This window comes from Rattus norvegicus, chromosome X, assembly GCF_021556685.1.
Source record: "Rattus norvegicus strain SHRSP/BbbUtx chromosome X, alternate assembly SHRSP_T2T, whole genome shotgun sequence".
Taxonomy (NCBI): domain Eukaryota; kingdom Metazoa; phylum Chordata; class Mammalia; order Rodentia; family Muridae; genus Rattus; species Rattus norvegicus.
The window spans coordinates 44,759,573-44,786,770 of record NC_141554.1 but is presented as its reverse complement, the minus strand read 5'-3'; the positions used below and the strand labels follow the sequence as shown (position 1 = coordinate 44,786,770).

General features: G+C 38.1%; 1 protein-coding gene across 8 annotated transcripts in view; it reads right to left on the bottom strand.

The window, feature by feature from the left end:
- Window positions 1-27,198, bottom strand: part of Cnksr2 (connector enhancer of kinase suppressor of Ras 2) — a 269,745-nt gene that overhangs the window by 47,294 nt on the left and 195,253 nt on the right. For all 8 annotated transcript variants that reach the window (XM_087600614.1, XM_087600615.1, XM_087600616.1 and 5 more), the window contains 4 exon segments: window positions 4,826-4,874; window positions 4,366-4,538; window positions 1,619-1,692; window positions 868-939 (listed from right to left, as the gene is read on the bottom strand). In XM_087600614.1, coding sequence (XP_087456740.1) covers window positions 868-939; window positions 1,619-1,692; window positions 4,366-4,538; window positions 4,826-4,874 — 368 coding nt within the window.

Sequence of the window (27,198 nt, the reverse complement as noted above, 5' to 3'; positions counted from 1 at the left end):
AGGCTCAATTCCCTAGAGGAATGCTAGGTTGTTGAGATGGGATTGGGAGGGTGGTTGGGTAGGTGGAAGAGCACACTCACAGAAGCGGGGGGAGAGGAATGCGATAGGCAGTTTGAGGAGGAAAAACAGGGTAGGGGGAAAACATTTGAAATGTAAATAAATAAAATAACCAATAAAAATTCAATTTCTATTTTATTAAACAGAGATATTGAAATTCAAGGAAAGAAAGAAAGCTAACTGAATGGCTGAGACCTAAATGTGACCCAAGATAGTATTTGAAGAGGAAAATATGTGTACGTTTTCATTTAGCCACCAAACAATTACAGAGCCATCAGATCAGGTGGCTATATACTCTTGTCTTCTTATAGATGAAAGGTAACAGGAAGAATTATTACATTTCCTAGTCACAAATTATTGACATGGATACCCTATCAAATATACTTAGTTCTTGAATAAACCAGGTTTTGCATACCCTTTTTGGCATCTAGAAATACATGTTAAGACATATTTCTAAAATTTAACATGTAAAAAATCTTTTTCTCTGGTACTATTTTAAATTTTTATGGGTTATGATACTTTCAATGTAAAACTGACAGTCAAAAGGTTGACTGCCAACTCTTGTTCAAAATGAACATTTTAAAAAATGTTATTCATATATAAATTGTATTGTGTATAGATGAAATTTAAAACACATATTAAGCTAATATCACTTTTAAAAATTGGGGATGATCACCTGGATTATATAGTTGGACTATTCAACTTTATTAAAGTAATGCAGGATCTACAATAAGATTCCATAAAGATTGGCAGCGTGAATTTTCAGCCTGATTCACTAATTCATTCACTTGAGATGTAAATAGCACTTACCTGTTCATGTCATCGAGATGCTCAGCAGCGAAATAAAAGCTTTTGATTTTAGGATGGCAGGCCTTGAATGCACTGTGAAACCAATAAGTTACATTTAGGTTTCTGCAAATTGGAAAACAAACTTTTCAAAAATTTTATTCAAATTGGGAGAGGGGAAAGAATGGGATCAAAATATGTTGTAGGAAAAAAATTTCTAATTTTTAGCCAGGTTCAGTGGCACACACGTTAAGCCTACCACTTGAGGGGCAGAGGCAGGGACATGAATCTCTGTGTTTAAGGTAAGTTGCAGGACAGCCACAGCTTGATACTGAGACCTTGTCTTTTGTTTTGGTTATCCCAAAGACATTCTATGGTGTTTATTTATTATTAACGCCATCATCATCACTTGTATGTATGTGTGTGCACACACCGGAGGAATAGAAATTGGGAGTTGGGAGGTGATCTTCGCTATCCACGGACAGTAGGATTGAATTCAGGCTATCAGGCTTGCATGTAAGGTGCCTTATCTTCTTGCCTCAAACTAAGTTGTATGGGTAAAATTGCTACAATGACTAACCTAAGTTCATGTACGTAATTCATCTATCACAATGACAGAAATCAGTAAAATTCCATGTTCTATCCTCAAAACTAACTTTCTCACAATGCCAGTTTGAAAGCATCACATAAACAACCTACAACTTAAAATCTAGAAAATTACAAAATAAATTATCCACACACAATCCCCCTCCATTCCCCATTAAAAATAACTTACTATTTCTTGCGGCATTCACTGGCTCTATCGATTTTAAATTCAGGCAGACTGATGAATCCCTCTGCTTTTTCATCCTAAAGAAACAAATTTTCTGTTTACTCTCTCACACCAAAGAGGTCGGATGCTATATTATTCTGTGCAAGTATGAATTAGATATTTCTAGTGATAAATGTTCTGCTCATTTATTTTGTAATTCTACTTATGTTCCATAAATTCCATGTATACACAAAGCAAAGGAATATTTTGAGAACTTATAATTTTTAAAAATTAAAAAATTATATTAAAATGAAATAGAAAATATTTTGCAAATTAAAACATATTTTATAAAAATTTCGTGGCCTATGGAAGTAATTCAGTAGTAGAATACTCATTTGTGCAGGTTGTATTAAGGTCTGCATTAGAATGTAAACAACAACAGCAACAATAACAACAACAAATACCAGAACCAAAAATAAGTTTTACCAAGTTTAACATGATTTGCTGGCTAAACTTTCAGTTACTCTGTCCCTTGCCTTGTTTATGACAAAGTTTCATAGACTTTTACCATTCCAAACTTTTTTTTGATCTGCTAAGCTAGCCCATAACTCCTTATATAGCAAATTTAAATAAGATTAATCCCCCTCTGCTGTATATGTTTTGGGGGACTTGCTGGTGTATGCTTCTGGTTGGTGGCTCAGTGTCTGAGGAGAATAGACACACAGAGCCCTCAAGAGGCTTGTGGTCCCAGGGAGTGGAAAGGTTTGGCGAGGTGGGCTTGGGAGACGGTAGGGGGAGGAGATGTGGGATGAGGAACAGTCAGAAAGTAGACCAGGAGGTGAGTAATGACTAGACCGTAAAAAAAGATTGAAAAATAATAATTAATAAAACCACAATATATATTTACTTAATACCTTTTTACTTTATTTTTAGTCAGACCAGAATAAAAACAAAAAAGACAATGGAAAAAAGATTACTCCCCTTCCCATTATTTTGAAGGAAAATATTGCTCTCTCTCTCTCTCTCTCTCTCTCTCTCTCTCTCTCTCTCTCTCTCTGTATGCATGCATGCATGTATATATGTATGTATTTTGTGCATCTGTGCTATTTCTATTGTTAACGAGCTATACAAACTTAGAATTCTGAGCTTTGATAGCAACTGAATTTGTATGAAAAAGCAGCCCCGCACTTTTGCCTTTAAATATTTTTCCAATCTCAAGTTCCATTCTAAAGTCTATCTTGTGGTACTTTTGTCATCCTTAATTTAAATCTAAAATATTTATGGAGCATTATCTTTTTGTAATGATGTAACATGAAATACTGTATTTCCTCTAAAATAACAAGAAGGATTTCCTGGAAATATGTACTACAAAATTATTCATTTATATTGTACTAACAGTAATAACAACTTGCCAAAGACTGAAATATAGGCACTATTTAATAAAATAGATAACAGATTTTCATCTCTTATAGTTTGAAAGCCAGAATAGAATTTAGTATACATAGACAAATCTATAATTGAATCACAATAAAGAAAAACAGAGATTCTGCATCTTGATACTTCATGATTAGCACATAAAATTTTAGTATACCTATCAAATAAAAATGTTTTTGTATTTGGTTACAGTAACTAGACAGGATATACTTAGTGAAACTGATTTTATTTTATGTAACTATATGACTGCCACAAAAATCAAATCAAAATATTTTCACATAAGTATATAGAAAATTATTAATTTAAGATCTTCTAAATAAGTCTTCAATTAATGGACACTGAACACTAGGCATTTTGTAAGACATTGTTCTAAGTTGTGTTACAGTCACTGATTCATCTCGAAGAAAGCTTAGTGAGAGATGCATCATTACTTTCATTTTGAAGAGGAAGCTATAAGCACAGTCACTCAAGTAGTATAATCCCTGAGTTTACTCTGTACTCATCATATAAGATGGCAACATCATAGCTTAGGGAACATGATTCTCTACATACTGTGTTACAATCAGAGGCCTAATAGTGACAGTAACCTTCAGCAATTACTCTTCAAGTGAAACTTAATTAATGTCTTAGGATATTATTTGTATAAAATCTACAAACCGATAACCAATCATTCATATATATATATGTATATATGAGCTAGAAGCCAAGATTATTGTTTAAGAAGTCTAATAAAATGAAGTAATAGGTATAACAAACAAGTCAAAGCAGTGCCAAGGGGAAAAAAACCAGTGAATCAATCAATTACACATTGGCACATTTGCTGAGACATGATTTTCATTGCGATGATTAGTCTAGATGTAAATATGTTGTACCAAAAACATAAAAATCACAGACAAGTCATTAGAACAATTAAAATACATTACACAAGACCCTCCTCTCAAGTTGGCCAAAAGTAATGGATACTTATAATTTTAAAAATTGGCTACTAGTTACTTTTTTCTCCAGGAGAAACTAAAATAAATAGAAATAATACTGAATTACTTCAATTGCTAGGTTGTCCCCTTCTTCAAAACAGAAATTGAAAATCCATATGAAACTTTGAGTAAGTGGTTGTAAAAATCTATATGCTTTCAGTTAAGGTACTACATTAGTTGCTCGGTACTTTTAGAAAGAGAACTATATTTTAAGTGTGCCTCAGATATGTTGCTACATTAGAAAAATGGGAACTCTTAAGCTAGATTTTGCATTGGCATGAGGGTGATATGATTTAAAACCAAGTGGCTCAACTGTTGAGAATTTTGCTAGAGATGGTGAGAGTACCAATTGCCCTGTCTTACCTCTTCATTAATATACCAGTACAAGGATGCATCCTTTAGGACAAACCAGTACTTCTTCCATTTCTGTGAAAAATAGCTCTTTGCATCTTTCTTTTTCCAAAGCCATCCTTCACAGTCACCACGGCCAAGATCCTTGCAAGAAATTCTTCTTTTGCTCTTGCCTGCTATAGCTCCTAAAGAGAGCAAGTGGTAATACTTTATACATTTTGGAAAACACATAAAATAAATTAATCTGTACATCCTAAAAGCAAGCCAGATACTTATTATTCATAAAATTATCATTTCCACATATGTAATCCTCATCTCAAGGCCTTTTGAGACCATCTGTTATCAAAAATATCTGCATGGTAAATGAACTAAAACCACATTGCCTTCAAGACAATGGGAGGATTAATGAAATGTGCTAGGGAACATCACTGTACAAAAGGAGCAGGTTAACAGGTTTATTTTCTTTTATTACCTTTGTTTTTCTTCTTTGATTTGTGCTGCAGAGAGGACTGCTGAAATGTCTGAAATTAAAGACAGGAAAGGTTAATATGTGTAGAGTGTGATACAGAGAACTCTTAGGGCTACACTGATGACTCTAAGTCCAGGTTAGAGAAGTAACTTTCCCCTTTAATATTTCAACATAAATTAATGTAACCACATTACTTTCCCAACTCCTTTGAAACAGGAGAGGGTCTAACCCTGTTCTAATTTTCTGGCAGATTCTAGGATAAGACTCATTGTGAAACTAAGTGTTCTTAGTCCCCTACACACACAACTGTTCCCTTTGAGAGACTGTCTATTGTGCTTTCTAATACAAGATCTGGTCTGATTCTCACACAATCTGATGAACTATGAGGCAAATATTTCTTTCGTGTTTCTGTCTGCATTACGCATCTAAATAAATAAGTACTTGGATCAATATCACAATGTCACACCTACTTATACCGACTAATCCTCATGTCAATGGTATCAGCAGCACGGCGCATCTCTTCTTCTGAACATATGAACCTTCCCAGTCAACTGCTAACCCCTACAACTATTTTTGGTACCTTGAACACGTTCCATCCATAGCCTCCAGTGTCGAATACCACAGTTTTATCTATGAAAAAATATTGTCATCTAAATCATGGACCATACCACCCAATTCTATTTCTATTTCTGTCCTACCTAGTTTCCATGGGATATCATTATAATTGTTCCTTTGCATTATTCACGGTATCTCTAAGTATTTAAAAGTTTGATATGTCTTGAGAAAAAGCCAGAGCTGTAGTGACACACCTAACTTTCAAATAATGATTATAAATCACTTTTCCTACTCAGACAATATATTCATATTTTGGATAATTGTTCACTAGCATAATAAGATTAATTATGAATAGCTAACCAAGAGAGATTAGAGATTGCATGTGAGGTTTCAAGTCACAGACCAGACTTTGAAGCAAACCTTCTTTGGAGTAACAGATTTTTCTTTTTCTACACAAACATGTAATGGTTAAATGGATTTTGTTTATATAAAATTTTCTGATTTAGTTGTAGAATTAATTCATATATACTATTAAATATAATTCCCCCTAAAATACTGTGTTTATATAAATCTTTTTGTTCTGTGTATGAGTTATAAACATCTAACACATATAAAGACAACAGTAAGATTAATCTCCTGACAGTGTAATCTAGAAATAATAATCCCCCAAGTTTCATACTACCATAAATATCTCTTTTTATATTCATATATATATAAACACACATAGATGTGGACACATATATATATGTTTATTACATATACATACACATATATATATTATAGAAATCATGGCTATAGAAATTCACAATTAGTTGTTGAGAGAATAAAAGAAAATTTATTATGCTGTACGGGTAATTCTGGCTAGTGTTTAAGTATACTTAATTTCCACATAATTATTTTACATATATTGTTTGCCATGAAATTACTTATGTAGCTTCTTCCTTTTGTGTTTCATCAAGTAATTATTATAGTTTTGTAGTTCATTACTTTGAAATATGACAAAGATGGGAGATGCCTTTTTTTCAGATGCTATCTACATTATTAACAGCTTGTAAGAATTGGGTTATTTAATGTGTTACATCTTTTACACTTACTTGTTTAGTTTATTATGGTGCTAGAGATCAGACAAAGAGTTCTATCACTAGTCCTAGGTGGAGACATAACACACCAATCTCTTCCACAGATTATGTAATTTCAGCCCCCTCCTTTTCCCATACCCAATACAGTTATCTAGAGATTTTTGCTGCTAAGTACGCCCAATTGTCTGAAATACAATTTAAAGCTAACATTTTTTTTTCAGAGCTGGGGACCAAACCCGGGGCCTTGCGCTTGCTAGGCAAGCGCTCAACCACTGAGCTAAATCCCCAACCCCAAAGCTAACATTTTTTCTATCTCTTTCTATTACTTCTTCAGATATTAACTAAAATCCCAACCATGTCCATACTAATACTAGACATCTTTTTTTTTTTACCCTGGAGACCTCCATGTAGCTTTGTGCAGACCTCTATTCCTGAAGCTGCCTACTTTGTCTTTCTCTGATTTAATAACCTTCAAGCTTCCTTCTGAGTCATGTTTAGACATTTTCTGAGACTTTCCAGAAGTCTCATGGCAAATGAGAACAAAATAATACAAATCTTGTAGTCAAAATTTCCCCAGCCTTAGATTCTAAAATTAACATTCAAAAGCAACATACTCAAATAATCAAAAAGTAAACTAGTAAAATATTTAAGATAAACCTGCCATAGGTAAAGCCCAGTAAAACCAGTTCCCCTTTGTCTCAAATTCAAAGTATATGTAAAAGCTTGCATTTTAGTTAGCTCTAGAAAACAGTCAGGGAACTATTTGTTCTTACTAAGAACAAATCACATACACATTCCTATACATTTTAAATAGGTCAGCCAATCCTAACACTTACTAGCACACAAAGAAGTAGAAAAGGAACTACAAGAATAAAATGTCCAGAAATTTCTTTCTTTGCTAATTTCAGAAGTTCCAGGGGCAGATTGGAGTTTTTGCCTCACTGCTGAATTAGAGACAATTCTAGGTTTATAAAAGACTAGTCAGCTACAGCCGTTTCTACTGTGTACCAAAGTAGTAAAGAATATTTTTATGGTTACATAACTCATGGTTACATTGTTTATCTTAAATAATTCAACAGAAACCAATGATTCAATAAGAGTACCAAAGTTGGGTGAGAGAGAGACCCAACCGCCTGGTCAGGTGGGCACTCCTGAGGCTGCAGAGCGGAAGAGACCACCAACACTGCTCACCCCTGCCCACATCCCTGGCCCAAGAGGAAACTGTATAAGGCCTCTGGGCTCCCGTGGGGGAGGGCCCAGGAGCGGCAGGACCCCTGCCAGAGACACCACCGGACCCTGAAGGAAACAGACCGGATAAACAGTTCTCTGCACCCAAATCCCGTGGGAGGGAGAGCTAAACCTTCAGAGAGGCAGACAAGCCTGGGAAACCAGAAGAGACTGCTCCCTGCACACACATCTCGGACGCCAGAGGAAAAAGCCAAAGACCATCTGGAACCCTGGTGCACTGAAGCTCCCGGAAGGGGCGGCACAGGTCTTCCTGGTTGCTGCCGCTGCAGAGAGCCCCTGGACAGCACCCCACGAGCAAACCTGAGCCTCGGGACCACAGGTAAGACCAAATTTTCTGCTGCAAGAAAGCTGCCTGGTGAACTCAAGACACAGGCCCACAGGAACAGCTGAAGACCTGTAGAGAGGAAAAACTACTCGCCCGAAAGCAGAACACTCTGTCCCCATAACTGACTGAAAGAGAGGAAAACAGGTCTACAGCACTCCTGACACACAGGCTTATAGGACAGTCTAGCCACTGTCAGAAATAGCAGAACAAAGTAACACTAGAGATAATCTGATGGCGAGAGGCAAGCGCAGGAACCCAAGCAACAGAAACCAAGACTACATGCCATCATCGGAGCCCAATTCTCCCACCAAAACAAACATGGAATATCCAAACACACCAGAAAAGCAAGATCTAGTTTCAAAATCATATTTGACCATGATGCTGGAGGACTTCAGGAAAGACCTGAACACACTTAGGGAAGCACAGGAAAACATTAATAAACAAGTAAAAGCCTACAGAGAGGAATCGCAAAAATCCCTGAAAGAATTCCAGGAAAACACAATCAAACAGTTGAAGGAATTAAAAATGGAAATAGAAGCAATCAAGAAAGAACACATGGAAACAACCCTGGATATAGAAAACCAAAAGAAGAGACAAGGAGCTGTAGATACAAGCTTCACCAACAGAATACAAGAGATGGAAGAGAGAATCTCAGGAGCAGAAGATTCCATAGAAATCATTGACTCAACTGTCAAAGATAATGTAAAGCGGAAAAAGCTACTGGTCCAAAACATACAGGAAATCCAGGACTCAATGAGAAGATCAAACCTAAGGATAATAGGTATAGAAGAGAGTGAAGACTCCCAGCTCAAAGGACCAGTAAATATCTTCAACAAAATCATAGAAGAAAACTTCCCTAACCTAAAAAAAGAGATACCCATAGACATACAGGAAGCCTACAGAACTCCAAATAGATTGGACCAGAAAAGAAACACCTCCCGTCACATAATTGTCAAAACACCAAACGCACAAAATAAAGAAAGAATATTAAAAGCAGTAAGGGAAAAAGGTCAAGTAACATATAAAGGGAGACCTATCAGAATCACACCAGACTTCTCGCCAGAAACTATGAAGGCCAGAAGATCCTGGACTGATGTTATACAGACCCTAAGAGAACACAAATGCCAGCCCAGATTACTGTATCCAGCAAAACTCTCAATTAACATTGATGGAGAAACCAAGATATTCCATGACAAAACCAAATTTACACAATATCTTTCTACAAATCCAGCACTACAAAGGATAATAAATGGTAAAGCCCAACATAAGGAGGCAAGCTATACCCTAGAAGAAGCAAGAAACTAATCGTCTTGGCAACAAAACAAAGAGAATGAAAGCACACGAACATAACCTCACATCAAATATGAATATAACGGGAAGCAATAATCACTATTCCTTAATATCTCTCAATATCAATGGCCTCAACTCCCCAATAAAAAGACATAGATTAACAAACTGGATACGCAACGAGGACCCTGCATTCTGCTGCCTACAGGAAACACACCTCAGAGACAAAGACAGACACTACCTCAGAGTGAAAGGCTGGAAAACAACTTTCCAAGCAAATGGTCAGAAGAAGCAAGCTGGAGTAGCCATTCTAATATCAAATAAAATCAATTTCCAACTAAAAGTCATCAAAAAAGATAAGGAAGGACACTTCATATTCATCAAAGGAAAAATCAACCAAGATGAACTCTCAATCCTAAATATCTATGCCCCAAATACAAGGGCACCTACATATGTAAAAGAAACCTTACTAAAGCTCAAAACACACATTGCACCTCACACAATAATAGTGGGAGATTTCAACACCCCACTCTCATCAATGGACAGATCATGGAAACAGAAATTAAACAGTGATGTAGACAGACTAAGAGAAGTCATGAGCCAAATGGACTTAACGGATATTTATAGAACATTCTATCCTAAAGCAAAAGGATATACCTTCTTCTCAGCTCCTCATGGTACTTTCTCCAAAATTGACCATATAATTGGTCAAAAAACGGGCCTCAACAGGTACAGAAAGATAGAAATAATCCCATGCGTGCTATCGGACCACCACGGCCTAAAACTGGTCTTCAATAACAATAAGGGAAGAATGCCCACATATACGTGGAAATTGAACAATGCTCTACTCAATGATAACCTGGTCAAGGAAGAAATAAAGAAAGAAATTAAAAACTTTTTAGAATTTAATGAAAATGAAGATACAACATACTCAAACTTATGGGACACAATGAAAGCTGTGCTAAGAGGAAAACTCATAGCGCTGAGTGCCTGCAGAAAGAAACAGGAAAGAGCATATGTCAGCAGCTTGACAGCACACCTAAAAGCTCTAGAACAAAAAGAAGCAAATACACCCAGGAGGAGTAGAAGGCAGGAAATAATCAAACTCAGAGCTGAAATCAACCAAGTAGAAACAAAAAGGACCATAGAAAGAATCAACAGAACCAAAAGTTGGTTCTTTGAGAAAATCAACAAGATAGATAAACCCTTAGCCAGACTAACGAGAGGACACAGAGAGTGTGTCCAAATTAACAAAATCAGAAATGAAAAGGGAGACATAACTACAGATTCGGAGGAAATTCAAAAAATCATCAGATCTTACTATAAAAACCTATATTCAACAAAATTTGAAAATCTTCAGGAAATGGACAATTTCCTAGACAGATACCAGGTATCGAAGTTAAATCAGGAACAGATAAACCAGTTAAACAACCCCATAACTCCTAAGGAAATAGAAGCAGTCATTAAAGGTCTCCCAACCAAAAAGAGCCCAGGTCCAGACGGGTTTAGTGCAGAATTCTATCAAACCTTCATAGAAGACCTCATACCAATATTATCCAAACTATTCCACAAAATTGAAACAGATGGAGCCCTACCGAATTCCTTCTATGAAGCCACAATTACTCTTATACCTAAACCACACAAAGACACAACAAAGAAAGAGAACTTCAGACCAATTTCCCTTATGAATATCGACGCAAAAATACTCAATAAAATTCTGGCAAACCGAATTCAAGAGCACATCAAAACAATCATCCACCATGATCAAGTAGGCTTCATCCCAGGCATGCAGGGATGGTTTAATATACGGAAAACCATCAACGTGATCCATTATATAAACAAACTGAAAGAACAGAACCACATGATCATTTCATTAGATGCTGAGAAAGCATTTGACAAAATTCAACACCCCTTCATGATAAAAGTCCTGGAAAGAATAGGAATTCAAGGCCCATACCTAAACATAGTAAAAGCCATATACAGCAAACCAGTTGCTAACATTAAACTAAATGGAGAGAAACTTGAAGCAATCCCACTAAAATCAGGGACTAGACAAGGCTGCCCACTCTCTCCCTACTTATTCAATATAGTTCTTGAAGTTCTAGCCAGAGCAATCAGACAACAAAAGGAGATCAAAGGGATACAGATCGGAAAAGAAGAGGTCAAAATATCACTATTTGCAGATGACATGATAGTATATTTAAGTGATCCCAAAAGTTCCACCAGAGAACTACTAAAGCTGATGAACAACTTCAGCAAAGTGGCTGGGTATAAAATTAACTCAAATAAATCAGTTGCCTTCCTCTATACAAAAGAGAAACAAGCCGAGAAAGAAATTAGGGAAACGACACCCTTCATAATAGACCCAAATAATATAAAGTACCTCGGTGTGACTTTAACCAAGCAAGTAAAAGATCTGTACAATAAGAACTTCAAGACACTGAGGAAAGAAATTGAAGAAGACCTCAGAAGATGGAAAGATCTCCCATGCTCATGGATTGGCAGGATTAATATGGTAAAAATGGCCATTTTACCAAAAGCAATCTACAGATTCAATGCAATCCCCATCAAAATACCAATCCAATTCTTCAAAGAGTTAGACAGAACAATTTGCAAATTCATCTGGAATAACAAAAAACCCAGGATAGCTAAAGCTATCCTCAACAATAAAAGGACTTCAGGGGGAATCACTATCCCTGAACTCAAGCAGTATTACAGAGCAATAGTGATAAAAACTGCATGGTATTGGTACAGAGACAGACAGATAGACCAATGGAATAGAATTGAAGACCCAGAAATGAACCCACACACCTATGGTCACTTGATTTTTGACAAAGGAGCCAAAACCATCCAATGGAAAAAAGATAGCATTTTCAGCAAATGGTGCTGGTTCAACTGGAGGGCAACATGTAGAAGAATGCAGATCGATCCATCCTTATCACCCTGTACAAAGCTTAAGTCCAAGTGGATCAAGGACCTCCACATCAAACCAGACACACTCAAACTAATAGGAGAAAAACTAGGGAAGCATCTGGAACACATGGGCACTGGAAAAAATTTCCTGAACAAAACACCAATGGCTTATGCTCTAAGATCAAGAATCGACAAATGGGATCTCATAAACCTGCAAAGCTTCTGTAAGGCAAAGGACACTGTGGTTAGGACAAAACGGCAACCAACAGATTGGGAAAAGATCTTTACCAATCCTACAACAGATAGAGGCCTTATTTCCAAAATATACAAAGAACTCAAGAAGTTAGACCGCAGGGAAACAAATAACCCTATTAAAAAATGGGGTTCAGAGCTAAACAAAGAATTCACAGCTGAGGAATGCCGAATGGCTGAGAAACACCTAAAGAAATGTTCAACATCTTTAGTCATAAGGGAAATGCAAATCAAAACAACCCTGAGATTTCACCTCACACCAGTGCGATTGGCTAAGATCAAAAACTCAGGTGACAGCAGATGCTGGCGAGGATGTGGAGAAAGAGGAACACTCCTCCATTGTTGGTGGGATTGCAGACTGGTAAAACCATTCTGGAAATCAGTCTGGAGGTTCCTCAGAAAATTGGACATTGAACTGCCTGAGGATCCAGCTATACCTCTCTTGGGCATATACCCAAAAGATGCCTCAACATATAAAAGAGACACGTGCTCCACTATGTTCATCGCAGCCTTATTTATAATAGCCAGAAAATGGAAAGAACCCAGATGCCCTTCAACAGAGGAATGGATACAGAAAATATGGTACATCTACACAATGGAATATTACTCAGCTATCAAAAACAACGAGTTTATGAAATTCGTAGGCAAATGGTTGGAACTGGAAAATATCATCCTGAGTGAGCTAACCCAATCACAGAAAGACATACATGGTATGCACTCATTGATAAGTGGCTATTAGCCCAAATGCTTGAATTACCCTAGATCCCTAGAACAAAGGAAACTCAAGACGGATGATCAAAATGTGAATGCTTCACTCCTTCTTTAAATGAGGAAAAAGAATACCCTTGGCAGGGAAGGGAGAGGCAAAGATTAAAACAGAGACTGAAGGAACACCCATTCAGAGCCTGCCCCACATGTGGCCCATACATATACAGCCACCCAATTAGACAAGATGGATGAAGCAAAGAAGTGCAGACCGACAGGAGCCGGATGTAGATAGCTCCTGAGAGACACAGCCAGAATACAGCAAATATAGAGGCGAATGCCAGCAGCAAACCACTGAACTGAGAATAGGTCCCCTATTGAAGGAATCAGAGAAAGAACTGGAAGAGCTTGAAGGGGCTCGAGACCCCAAAAGTACAACAATGCCAAGCAACCAGAGCTTCCATGGACTAAGCCACTACCTAAAGACTATACATGGACTGACCCTGGACTCTGACCCCATAGGTAGCAATGAATATCCTAGTAAGAGCACCAGTGGAAGGGGAAGCCCTGGGTCCTGCTAAGACTGAACCCCCAGTGAACTAGTCTATGGGGGGAGGGCGGCAATGGGGGGAGGGTTGGGAGGGGAACACCCATAAGGAAGGGGAGGGGGGAGGGGGATGTTTGCCCAGAAACCGGGAAAGGGAATAACACTCGAAATGTATATAAGAAATACTCAAGTTAATAAAAAAAAAAAATTAAAAAAAATGATAAAAAAAAAAAAGAGTACCAAAGTTTTCCTGTCACATGGGAGATACCCCATACAGTTTGATAGATTCTGAAATTTGCTTTTCAAAAACATTCCATATCAGGAAGGCTTGGCCAACAAATGGGATTATCATATTATAGCCTTGTCCCTTGAAGACACTAGTAACTCTAAAGTCAGACCTCATAGCTTCAATAAATCAAGCTAGTTCCTCCTAGAGCTCACAGATTCCAATGATAAGGATTAAAATAGATATGTCTCTGCTTAAAGAAAGGAAATTGAAGCCAAAGGAGACCTAACCATGCTGTCATTAAAGCCTCTGACTGCACGAACATCAGAGTGATCTTTCTTCACCTCTAACGCCTCTAAGAGCTCTTTCTTTCACAGTGGTCACTACTTAAGTGTTTCTTAGTTATAATAGCCTTTGGGGCAGGAGAGATGCCTAATCTCAAGAGTGCTTGTTATACCTATGTGGAGGGCCTGGGTTCGACTTGTATCACCAACATGATGGCTCATAACCATCAATAACTACAGTTCCAGGGAGTCTGACACTGTCTTCTGACTTCCACAGGTACCAGAAATGAAGACAGTGTCCATATGTGCATGCAGGAAAAAAAACACACACACAGTATCAATAAACTTCAAACAATCAAATCAAGCAATAATAGCCCAAAGAGCTCCACAAAAGATCAAGCCAGTTATCAAATGGCAACTGCTGCCAAAGGTTCAAAGGAACCCCAAATTGCTCAAGAACAACAACAAAAAAATCAAACTTAAGGTGCATCACTTGGGGAGAAACTTATCAAGGTTTTTAAGAAACCAAGACAAAGTCCAAATACTTGTTTTCTCTGCTTCACAAATAAAGATAAAAACCAATAGACACTCCAACATAGATGGGGAAAGCCCATGAAGCCTAAACACTATACAAATAACTATAGGAAACTGAGAAATGCTGGGAGCAGGAGAAAGTCTTCTCTAGGGAAGAGCACGCCAACTGCTCGTCTAATACCTAATGGTCAGTCTTGAAGGCATATATACAAATAACATTATAGAGACTGAGCAGGTTATATTTAAGAACAGAGAGAGAGAGAGAGAGAGAGAGAGAGAGAGAGAGAGAGAGAGAGAGAGAGAGAGAAAGAGAGAGAGTCACACATACAAGTAACAGCGACTAATGGAAAAAATAAGCTATAAACCGAAAGAGGGCAGAGGAGTATATGGGAGGGCTTTGAGGTAGGAAGGGGAAGGGAGAAATGAAGTAATTATATTATCATCCCCAAAAACTTTTCTCAGAGAAAATAGACTCCAGTAGCTGCCAGAAACTTCTATCTTTTTCTTTTCTTCTAGGGTCAACTTGTTACAGACAGCAGACATTTCAAAATGTACATTTTTCCTGCTATAGTTGCATTATTACCAGAGGTTAGGAGTCATAAACAGTAATACTACAACAAGTCCGGCTCAGTTACAGTCCTCACCAAGCCAAATTAATAGTGAAAAGCAGGAAAGGGAGATTTATTCAAAATGACCACACTTAGAAGAAAGACAAAGAGATCCAGAAAGCCTCCCCACAGGCCTGGCTTCTACTCTCTTTTCACAGTGAACATGAAAACATAAAATCCCTTCAATTTGTTAAAGAATGTTTTACATATTCTGATTTTTAACAACTTTTGAATTTATATCACTAACCAGGATGTCTCAATGGAGATGCATAGGCTGCCTATTTCAGTTGATTTAATATGGATTGGGATAACATTGATGTCATAATGTTTACCACCCATCAAATGTGCTACTTATTCCTCTATGTACAAGTAAATGGCCATTCATTATTTTCCTTCCTACTGGCTCGGGTATAAAATCTTTGAGTCAAGTTTAACTCTTTTTGTTCTTTTCTTTTTTCCTTTTTTTTCAGCCCACAGCTAAGCCACAGAGACTGAAGAAAGGGTCATCTGGGAATTGCCCACCTGGGAATCCATCTTGTCTGTAGGCACCAATCTCAACACTGTTGCTATGGCCAAGAGGCATTTGATGAGAGGAACCTGGTATGGCTGCTCCTTGGGAGGTCTGGCCAGCAACTGACCAATACAGATGTGGATGCTTGGAGCCAACCATCAGACTGAGCTTACAGACCCCAGTGGGGGAACTGGTGGAAGGACTGGAGGAGCAGAGGGGAATTCCAACCCCGTAGGAAGGACAGCATCAGCTGGCTATACCACCCAGTGCTCCCAGAGACTAGACCACCAACCACAGTGTACCGTGAGTGACATGGCTCCAGATACACATGTAGCAGGAGGATGGCCTTGCCTTACAGCAATGGGAGGGTAGGCTTTTGGTCCTGTGGAGGTTTGATGCCCAAGCATAGGGGGATGCTGGAGTGGTGGGGTAGGTGTATGGGTAGGTGGGAGAGCACCCACATAAAGGCAAAGGGGAAGGGGGAGAGGGCAGGTGTGGGATTGGGGAATAGTGGAGGGGTAACCCGGAAGTGGAAAAGTGTAATATCACTTGAGATTTAAATAAATGGAATGATTAATAAAAAAATAAAAATTATAATAAAGAGTAAACATCACACACATATGTGTATATATATGTATATATATATGTATATATGTATGTATATATATATATATATATATATATAGAGAGAGAGAGAGAGAGAGAGAGCCTTACTACTTCTGCTATCTGTGCTTACCTTGATTACTGCAATACCTCCTTACCATTCTAGCTACTTCTGTTTCTAATCTCTCCAAAATTTTAATAGAAGAGCCAGTGTGATCCCATTAAAACATTCAACATCTTGTAATTTCTACCTATGAAAAGTCTCCAGTGGTTTCTCATTGAGAGTATATATTCATGTCCTTTCATAGTCTTGAAGGCCTTACACAGTCTGGTCCCTTATGACATTTACCATTTTCTGCTCTTCTTGTTAACTTTATTCCAGCCACAGTGGCTGATTGCAGATCAAGCTAAAGTGCAGGTCTATGTCACAGTCTTTACTCTTGCTACTACCTCAATGCTCCTTTACCCAGACACTATCATTGCTTACCCTAGTCCTTTAAGTCATCACGTAGATGTTTACTTTTTTAAAACAAATGCCAGCATTCTTTACATAAAATTATTAATCTTCATGCAGTTAACACTTTTTTCTTCTTTGCATTTAACATTGAATATACTTACATTTCTTGTTTATTCCATAGACTCCCTTCCAAATATGAACTAATTCTTCTAATAAAGAAGAAAAAAATCTGTTTTATACACTGTTTTGTCCTCTCCCTACTACCATTATGGGCCTAATATAGAGAAACTGATTTACTGGCTGTCAGTGAATAACTACTGAGCAAATATTAGCAAATAGCCCATAATACAATCTTAACTAGTTAATTATTTTAATGTACACATTGTTGGGTGGTGGGTAGACAACACACCAATTCTCATGTGTTCAGTAATTTATGTGTGCAGCATATGCCTGAAATGTATGTCCTTTAGTAGACCATTCCTCTGGGGACATAAGTCTTCTTTAACATTAGTTGCACTGAGAATGTCTTCATGAATTTAACAGTTTAGATTCAAGATGTGGCTGACCAAAGTACATTAAAGCTGTGTCAAAAGATATTTATGCAAATAATTATATGATGAATTATGAATAGATGTGTTGAAATTGTAATTCTGTCCAAAAAATAGAATGTGCTAAAATAAAAAGCCATTATGAAGTACTGTTGATCCTCTTCTTAACCATGGTGATGCATGCAATAGGATTCTGTTTGGCTATAAAAGATCCCCTTTCAGAATTTGCCTGAAAAGACCATTTGTTTTTCATTTGCCCACAGATGTTCTCTTCAAACTCCATTCTCCCGTCTTTGGGATGAAGGAGTGGGGGGTGGTAATTTGGGTCATTCTTATCCTGAAAATTTCAGAAGCACTTATTTTAATTGTAGAAGAAAATGACAGTTTCTGTATTGCATTTTGAAAGCTCAGCTACTATTAAATTCTTCTCAAGTTGCAAATTACTGCACTTATGGAAAAATTTGCAATCAAAATACTCTCTTGTTGCAATATAGCAACTTTCTTTCACTGTAATTTTCCACAAGTTCTAAGATTACTTCAGTGACTAGTCAAGCCAATACCATCCTTCGTCGACATAAAAGAAGGTGCTTGGCAATTTGAAGTACTTGGGATAAATGGCAGCTACTTCTACTATTCAATTTTTCAAATAAACAAATAAACAAAATTATTCGAAGTCTTAAATATTTTAGAAAGTAAAACACTTTCTTCCTTACCAATTATTATATTTTGGCAGTAAAAGAGTATAAATATGAGTAAATGGAGTATGAGCTAAAAGCACTAAGCATTACATCAAAAACCTATAAGAAATTGCACAGAATTTAACTGGTCTGTTGCTGTGGTGATATTATCACTGATGTAACACATGAGATAAAAGAGTGGAATTAGAGGGAGTAAAAGATTTGGCACTGAATTTGCACTAGATGTTTCAGTTCAGCAGGGTAAGGTTCGTGGCTGTTCAGGAATCTAGAGATTTTACTTAATAAAGATGCAATTATCTTGACTCAAACTCTGGGCTTTGAAAACATTATCAATGAGGAGTCAGCTAAGAATAAAATGACAGTTGAGCTAAGTCTACATGCCATTTAAAGTACTTAGATTAGGCAAAGCAAATGATTCATAAGAAAAATGACCTGTTTCCTAGCTTACATAGGAAAGAATGTGACTGCATCTTATGCAATATCTTATCATACGTAAATCTTCTTTTTATGTGTTACAGTTGTAAAGCATGGAGGAGTGATTAATGCATACTAACAAGACTTATTCCCCTTGGAAAATAGAAATCATCATTCTGTGATCATAATAATTATTTACTGAGCCATTATTCTGTGTTAGGTACTGTATTGGAAACTTTCTGTAAGTTAGCAATTTTCATTCTTATCAAACCCAAACCAAACCAACAACAACCAACTGTAAAGGGGCTATGATTGACCATGTAGTAAGGAAGAGAAAATGGACACATAGAATGGGTAGACTGCTTATTTAGGATCACAAGAGGAAGGGCAGAGTCAGATTTAATTCTATGTCTGTCAACTCTGTGCTTTTAACTACCACAAACCACTGCCTTGAAAGTAAGCATTTTATTTAAAGAAGAAAACTGCGACAAATGTCAGAAAATGACACAAAGCACTCATCTTTGATTGCATTCTGACACAAGATACAAGTTCACTGTTATGTGGAAAGAAAGGGTTTTCCAAAACAGGAAGGGGGATAATTTCATGAGGTAGACATAATTTAAATCAGTAACACCTGTATCCAAAATTATGCTTTATCAATTTATTTAGAAAGTTACATTGCTCTGTGGGTCAGAAAGGATGATTTACACTTATGACAGGAAGGGTCATGTTAACATCTTAGTTTTGTAAATGAGATGGAACTTAAGGTATGAGACTGTAGGCACACTTGGTCTCAAAACTATTAGCAGTGTTAAATAAAACCTGCAGTTTCAAAACCTCATGCCAATACAAGAATGAGGAAATCATAGATCCAAACCAGAGCCTGCATCTGTACTATCTTTATGCTGGAGAAATCTCTTGGAGTTCATTCCCCATTATGCAATTTTTTTCCACTCGTGCCATTCTTTATTAATTAAAAAATTCATTGAAATTACTTGGTTCAGTGTCTTATGATGTATTTTTTGCCTACTGTAGTACTGTTTATTATGGCAGAAACCATTTGCTTTGGTCACTAATGAATCCTCAGCTTCTCACACAGTATCTGTTGAAAACATGAACCAAATAGTTACTGAGCACCTGATTGTATAGGGAACTAAGTTACAACATCTCATAATCTGTCAGTACATCTTGGTAACTTATCTTCAAAACATATTGAGAGCTCAACTCTGCTTACAATTTTTACTTTAGCGTGCAGGCTTAAGCTACTCTCATCTCTCACTTGAACTGTCCCTATCCTTATTTTCCCACTTCAAATTTTGTCCCTGGTACCTTCAATCTAATTTCAATATACCTGCTGATGTGCCAAATGTAGAATATTTATTTTTCATTAGTAATGTAATGCAGAGCTCCAGTGGAGCAATACACTTATAGAAGGAACCAGGACACTTTACTTCTAATTCTCCATATTGTATTCACCATTTCTGTTCTGTGACTACTATTACATCATCATTAAACTCTCCTAAGTTTAATTTTATATGCAAGATCAGGAATTCGAATCAGAGTCTCTCGGAATATTTCATAGACTATTAACTTTATTTGAATGCCATTTATAACCGAATGTAAATAGCAGCTAATTAGTCTCCATATAAATTTAATTACCAATGATTTAGGATTTATATACACCTGTTTCAATAGCAAATGCTAGATGGTTCTTAAAAAACTGTTCAAGCTCCACTATATATGGAAAAAAACCTAAAACCAGCCATATTAGGTGCAGTTATTTTGGGGTATCTGACTGATATGTACAATTAACATGTATTTTGTACTGAAACAGACGCAGAAAGTCTTCAAAAGGTAAAAAGCAGAACTAGGACAGCTACTGTTCTTAATACTTCTGTTTGGCAGAAACCATTGACATACAGGTATCAGAGAAATCAGGGTAGGCTTGCTAGTCTTTTGTGCCCTCCCCTAAAATTGGGGGACACAAAGTGATTTGATACCTGGGATCAAAAGACAAGGAAATAAATTAGATTTGAAAAGAAGTACTCTTGATCTATCCTGCCCAACTATTATTTAGTCTCACTTTACGATGTAATGTGGAAAAAAATCCAAAAAATATGGCATATCTCTCCATGAATGAATTGCAGATGGTGATTTTTAAAACTTAAAATTTATATATGAGGGATCCCGGCCCGCAGCAGCTCTCTGCCCCCAGACCCTGTGAGAGAGAGACCCAACCGCCTGGTCAGGTGGGCACTCCTGAGGCTGCAGAGCAGAAGAGACCACCAACACTGCTCACCCCTGCCCACATCCCTGGCCCAAGAGGAAACTGTATAAGGCCTCTGGGCTCCCGTGGGGGAGGGCCCAGGAGCGGCAGGACCCCTGTGCCTGAGACACCACCAGAACCAGAAGGAAACAGACCGGATAAACAGTTCTCTGCACCCAAATCCCGTGGGAGGGAGAGTTGAACCTTCAGAGAGGCAGACAAGCCTGGGAAACCAGAAGAGACTGCTCCCTGCACACATATCTCGGACGCCAGAGGAAAAAGCCAAAGACCATCTGGAACCCTGGTGCACTGAAGCTCCCGGAAGGGGCGGCACAGGTCTTCCTGGTTGCTGCCGCTGCAGAGAGCCCATGGGTAGCACCCCAGGAGCGAACTTGAGCCTCGGGACCACAGGTAAGACCAACTTTTCTGCTGCAAGAAAGCTGCCTGGTGAACTCAAGACACAGGCCCACAGGAACAGCTGAAGACCTGTAGAGAGGAAAAACCACACGCCGGAAAGCAGAACACTCTGTCCCCATAACTGACTGAAAGAGAGGAAAACAGGTCTACAGCACTCCTGACACACAGGCTTATAGGACAGTCTAGCCACTGTCAGAAATAGCAGAACAAAGTAACACTAGAGATAATCTGATGGCGAGAGGCAAGCGCAGGAACCCAAGCAACAGAAACCAAGACTACATGGCACCATCGGAGCCCAATTCTCCCATCAAAACAAACATGGAATATCCAAACACACCAGAAAAGCAAGATCTAGTTCCAAAATCATTTTTGATCATGATGCTGGAGGACTTCAAGAAAGACGTGAAGAACTCCCTGAGAGAACAAGTAGAAGCCTACAGAGAGGAATCGCAAAAATGCCTGAAAGAATCGCAAAAATCCCTGAAAGAATTCCAGGAAAACATAAATAAACAAGTAGAAGCCCATAGAGAGGAGACACAAAAATCCCTGAAAGAATTCCAGGAAAACATAAATAAACAAGTAGAAGCCCATAGAGAGGAGACACAAAAATCCCTGAAAGAATTACAGGAAAACACAATCAAACAGTTGAAGGAATTAAAAATGGAAATAGGAGCAATCAAGAAAGAACACATGGAAACAACCCTGGATATAGAAAACCAAAAGAAGAGACAAGGAGCTGTAGATACAAGCTTCACCAACAGAATACAAGAGATGGAAGAGAGAATCTCAGGAGCAGAAGATTCCATAGAAATCATTGACTCAACTGTCAAAGATAATGTAAAGCGGAAAAAGCTACTGGTCCAAAACATACAGGAAATCCAGGACTCAATGAGAAGATCAAACCTAAGGATAATAGGTATAGAAGAGAGTGAAGACTCCCAGCTCAAAGGACCAGTAAATATCTTCAACAAAATCATAGAAGAAAACTTCCCTAACCTAAAAAAAGAGATACCCATAGACATACAAGAAGCCTACAGAACTCCAAATAGATTGGACCAGAAAAGAAACACCTCCCGTCACATAATTGTCAAAACACCAAACGCACAAAATAAAGAAAGAATATTAAAAGCAGTAAGGGAAAAAGGTCAAGTAACAAATAAAGGGAGACCTATCAGAATCACACCAGACTTCTCGCCAGAAACTATGAAGGCCAGAAGATCCTGGACTGATGTTATACAGACCCTAAGAGAACACAAATGCCAGCCCAGGTTACTGTATCCAGCAAAACTCTCAATTAACATTGATGGAGAAACCAAGATATTCCATGACAAAACCAAATTTACACAATATCTTTCCACAAATCCAGCACTACAGAGGATAATAAATGGTAAAGCCCAACATAAGGAGGCAAGCTATACCCTAGAAGAAGCAAGAAACTAATCGTCTTGGCAACAAAACAAAGAGAATGAAAGCACACAAACATAACCTCACATCCAAATATGAATATAACGGGAAGCAATAATCACTATTCCTTAATATCTCTCAATTTCAATGGCCTCAACTCCCCAATAAAAAGACATAGATTAACAAACTGGATACGCAACGAGGACCCTGCATTCTGCTGCCTACAGGAAACACACCTCAGAGACAAAGACAGACACTACCTCAGAGTGAAAGGCTGGAAAACAACTTTCCAAGCAAATGGTCAGAAGAAGCAAGCTGGAGTAGCCATTCTAATATCAAATAAAATCAATTTCCAACTAAAAGTCATCAAAAAAGATAAGGAAGGACACTTCATATTCATCAAAGGAAAAATCCACCAAGATGAAGTCTCAATCCTAAATATCTATGCCCCGAATACAAGAGCACCTACATACGTAAAAGAAACCTTACTAAAGCTCAAAGCACACATTGCACCTCACACAATAATAGTGGGAGATTTCAACACACCACTCTCATCAATGGACAGATCATGGAAACAGAAATTAAACAGTGATGTCGACAGACTAAGAGAAGTCATGAGCCAAATGGACTTAACGGATATTTATAGAACATTCTATCCTAAAGCAAAAGGATATACCTTCTTCTCGGCTCCTCATGGTACTTTCTCCAAAATTGACCATATAATTGGTCAAAAAACGGGCCTCAACAGGTACAGAAAGATAGAAATAATCCCATGCGTGCTATCGGACCACCACGGCCTAAAACTGGTCTTCAATAACAATAAGGGAAGAATGCCCACATATACGTGGAAATTGAACAATGCTCTACTCAATGATAACCTGGTCATGGAAGAAATAAAGAAAGAAATTAAAAACTTTTTAGAATTTAATGAAAATGAAGATACAACATACCCAAACTTATGGGACACAATGAAAGCTGTGCTAAGAGGAAAACTCATAGCGCTGAGTGCCTGCAGAAAGAAACAGGAAAGAGCATATGTCAGCAGCTTGACAGCACACCTAAAAGCTCTAGAACAAAAAGAGGCAAAGATTAAAACAGAGAGTGAAGGAACACCCATTCAGAGCCTGTCCCACATTTGGCCCATACATATACAGCCACCCAATTGGACTAGATGGATGAAGCAAAGAAGTGCAGACCGACAGGAGCCGGATGTAGATCGCTCCTGAGAGACACAGCCAGAATACAGCAAATACAGAGGCGAATGCCAGCAGCAAACCACTGAACTGAGAATAGGTCCCCTATTGAAGGAATCAGAGAAAGAACTGGAAGAGCTTGAAGGGGCTCGAGACCCCAAAAGTACAACAATGCCAAGCAACCAGAGCTTCCAGGGACTAAGCCACTACCTAAAGACTATACATGGACTGACCCTGGACTCTGACCCCATAGGTAGCAATGAATATCCTAGTAAGAGCACCAGTGGAAGGGGAAGCCCTGGGTCCTGCTAAGACTGAACCCCCAGTGAACTAGTCTATGGGGGGAGGGCGGCAATGGTGGGAGGGTTGGGAGGGGAACACCCATAAGGAAGGGGAGGGGGGAGGGGGATGTTTGCCCGGAAACCGGGAAAGGGAATAACACTCGAAATGTATATAAGAAATACTCAAGTTAATAAAAAAAAAAAAAAAAAAAAAAGAAGCAAATACACCCAGGAGCAGTAGAAGGCAGGAAATAATCAAACTCAGAGCTGAAATCAACCAAGTAGAAACAAAAAGGACCATAGAAAGAATCAACAGAACCAAAAGTTGGTTCTTTGAGAAAATCAACAAGATAGATAAACCCTTAGCCAGACTAACGAGAGGACACAGAGAGTGCGTCCAAATTAACAAAATCAGAAATGAAAAGGGAGACATAACTACAGATTCAGAGGAAATTCAAAAAATCATCAGATCTTACTATAAAAACCTATATTCAACAAAACTTGAAAATCTTCAGGAAATGGACAATTTCCTAGACAGATACCAGGTATCGAAGTTAAATCAGGAACAGATAAACCAGTTAAACAATCCCATAACTCCTAAGGAAATAGAAGCAGTCATTAAAGGTCTCCCAACCAAAAAGAGCCCAGGTCCAGACGGGTTTAGTGCAGAATTCTATCAAACCTTCATAGAAGACCTCATACCAATATTATCCAAACTATTCCACAAAATTGAAACAGATGGAGCACTACCGAATTCCTTCTACGAAGCCACAATTACTCTTATACCTAAACCACACAAAGACACAACAAAGAAAGAGAACTTCAGACCAATTTCCCTTATGAATATCGATGCAAAAATACTCAATAAAATTCTGGCAAACCGAATTCAAGAGCACATCAAAACAATCATCCACCATGATCAAGTAGGCTTCATCCCAGGCATGCAGGGATGGTTAAATATACGGAAAACCATCAACGTGATCCATTATATAAACAAACTGAAAGAACAGAACCACATGATCATTTCATTAGATGCTGAGAAAGCATTTGACAAAATTCAACACCCCTTCATGATAAAAGTCCTGGAAAGAATAGGAACTCAAGGCCCATACCTAAACATAGTAAAAGCCATATACAGCAAACCAGTTGCTAACATTAAACTAAATGGAGAGAAACTTGAAGCAATCCCACTAAAATCAGGGACTAGACAAGGCTGCCCACTCTCTCCCTACTTATTCAATATAGTTCTTGAAGTTCTAGCCAGAGCAATCAGACAACAAAAGGAGATCAAGGGGATACAGATTGGAAAAGAAGAGGTCAAAATATCACTATTTGCAGATGACATGATAGTATATTTAAGTGATCCCAAAAGTTCCACCAGAGAACTACTAAAGCTGATAGACAACTTCAGCAACGTGGCTGGGTATAAAATTAACTCAAATAAATCAGTTGCCTTCCTCTATACAAAAGAGAAACAAGCCGAGAAAGAAATTAGGGAAACGACACCCTTCATAATAGACCCAAATAATATAAAGTACCTCGGTGTGACTTTAACCAAGCAAGTAAAAGATCTGTACAATAAGAACTTCAAGACACTGAAGAAAGAAATTGAAGAAGACCTCAGAAGATGGAAAGATCTCCCATGCTCATGGATTGGCAGGATTAATTTAGTAAAAATGGCCATTTTACCAAAAGCAATCTACAGATTCAATGCAATCCCCATCAAAATACCAATCCAATTCTTCAAAGAGTTAGACAGAACAATTTGCAAATTCATCTGGAATAACAAAAAACCCAGGATAGCTAAAGCTATCCTCAACAATAAAAGGACTTCAGGGGGAATCACTATCCCTGAGCTCAAGCAGTATTACAGAGCAATAGTGATAAAAACTGCATGGTATTGGTACAGAGACAGACAGATAGACCAATGGAATAGAATTGAAGACCCAGGGGGCTGGGGATTTAGCTCAGTGGTAGAGCGCTTACCTAGGAAGCGCAAGGCCCTGGGTTCGATCCCCAGCTCCGAAAAAAAGAACCAAAAAAAAAAAAAAAAGAATTGAAGACCCAGAAATGAACCCACACACCTATGGTCACTTGATTTTTGACAAAGGAGCCAAAACCATCCAATGGAAAAAAGATAGCATTTTCAGCAAATGGTGCTGGTTCAACTGGAGGGCAACATGTAGAAGAATGCAGATCAATCCATGCTTATCACCCTGTACAAAGCTTAAGTCCAAGTGGATCAAGGACCTCCACATCAAACCAGATACACTCAAACTAATAGAAGAAAAACTAGGGAAGCATCTGGAACACATGGGCACTGGAAAAAATTTCCTGAACAAAACACCAATGGCTTATGCTCTAAGATCAAGAATCGACAAATGGGATCTCATAAAACTGCAAAGCTTCTGTAAGGCAAAGGACACTGTGGTTAGGACAAAACGGCAACCAACAGATTGGGAAAAGATCTTTACCAATCCTACAACAGATAGAGGCCTTATATCCAAAATATACAAAGAACTCAAGAAGTTAGACCGCAGGGAAACAAATAACCCTATTAAAAAATGGGGTTCAGAGCTAAACAAAGAATTCACAGCTGAGGAATGCCGAATGGCTGAGAAACACCTAAAGAAATGTTCAACATCTTTAGTCATAAGGGAAATGCAAATCAAAACAACCCTGAGATTTCACCTCACACCAGTGAGAATGGCTAAGATCAAAAACTCAGGTGACAGCAGATGCTGGCGAGGATGTGGAGAAAGAGGAACACTCCTCCATTGTTGGTGGGATTGCAGACTGGTAAAACTATTCTGGAAATCAGTCTGGAGGTTCCTCAGAAAATTGGACATTGAACTGCCTGAGGATCCAGCTATACCTCTCTTGGGCATATACCCAATAGATGCCCCAACATATAAAAGAGACACGTGCTCCACTATGTTCATCGCAGCCTTATTTATAATAGCCAGAAACTGGAAAGAACCCAGATGCCCTTCAACAGAGGAATGGATACAGAAAATGTGT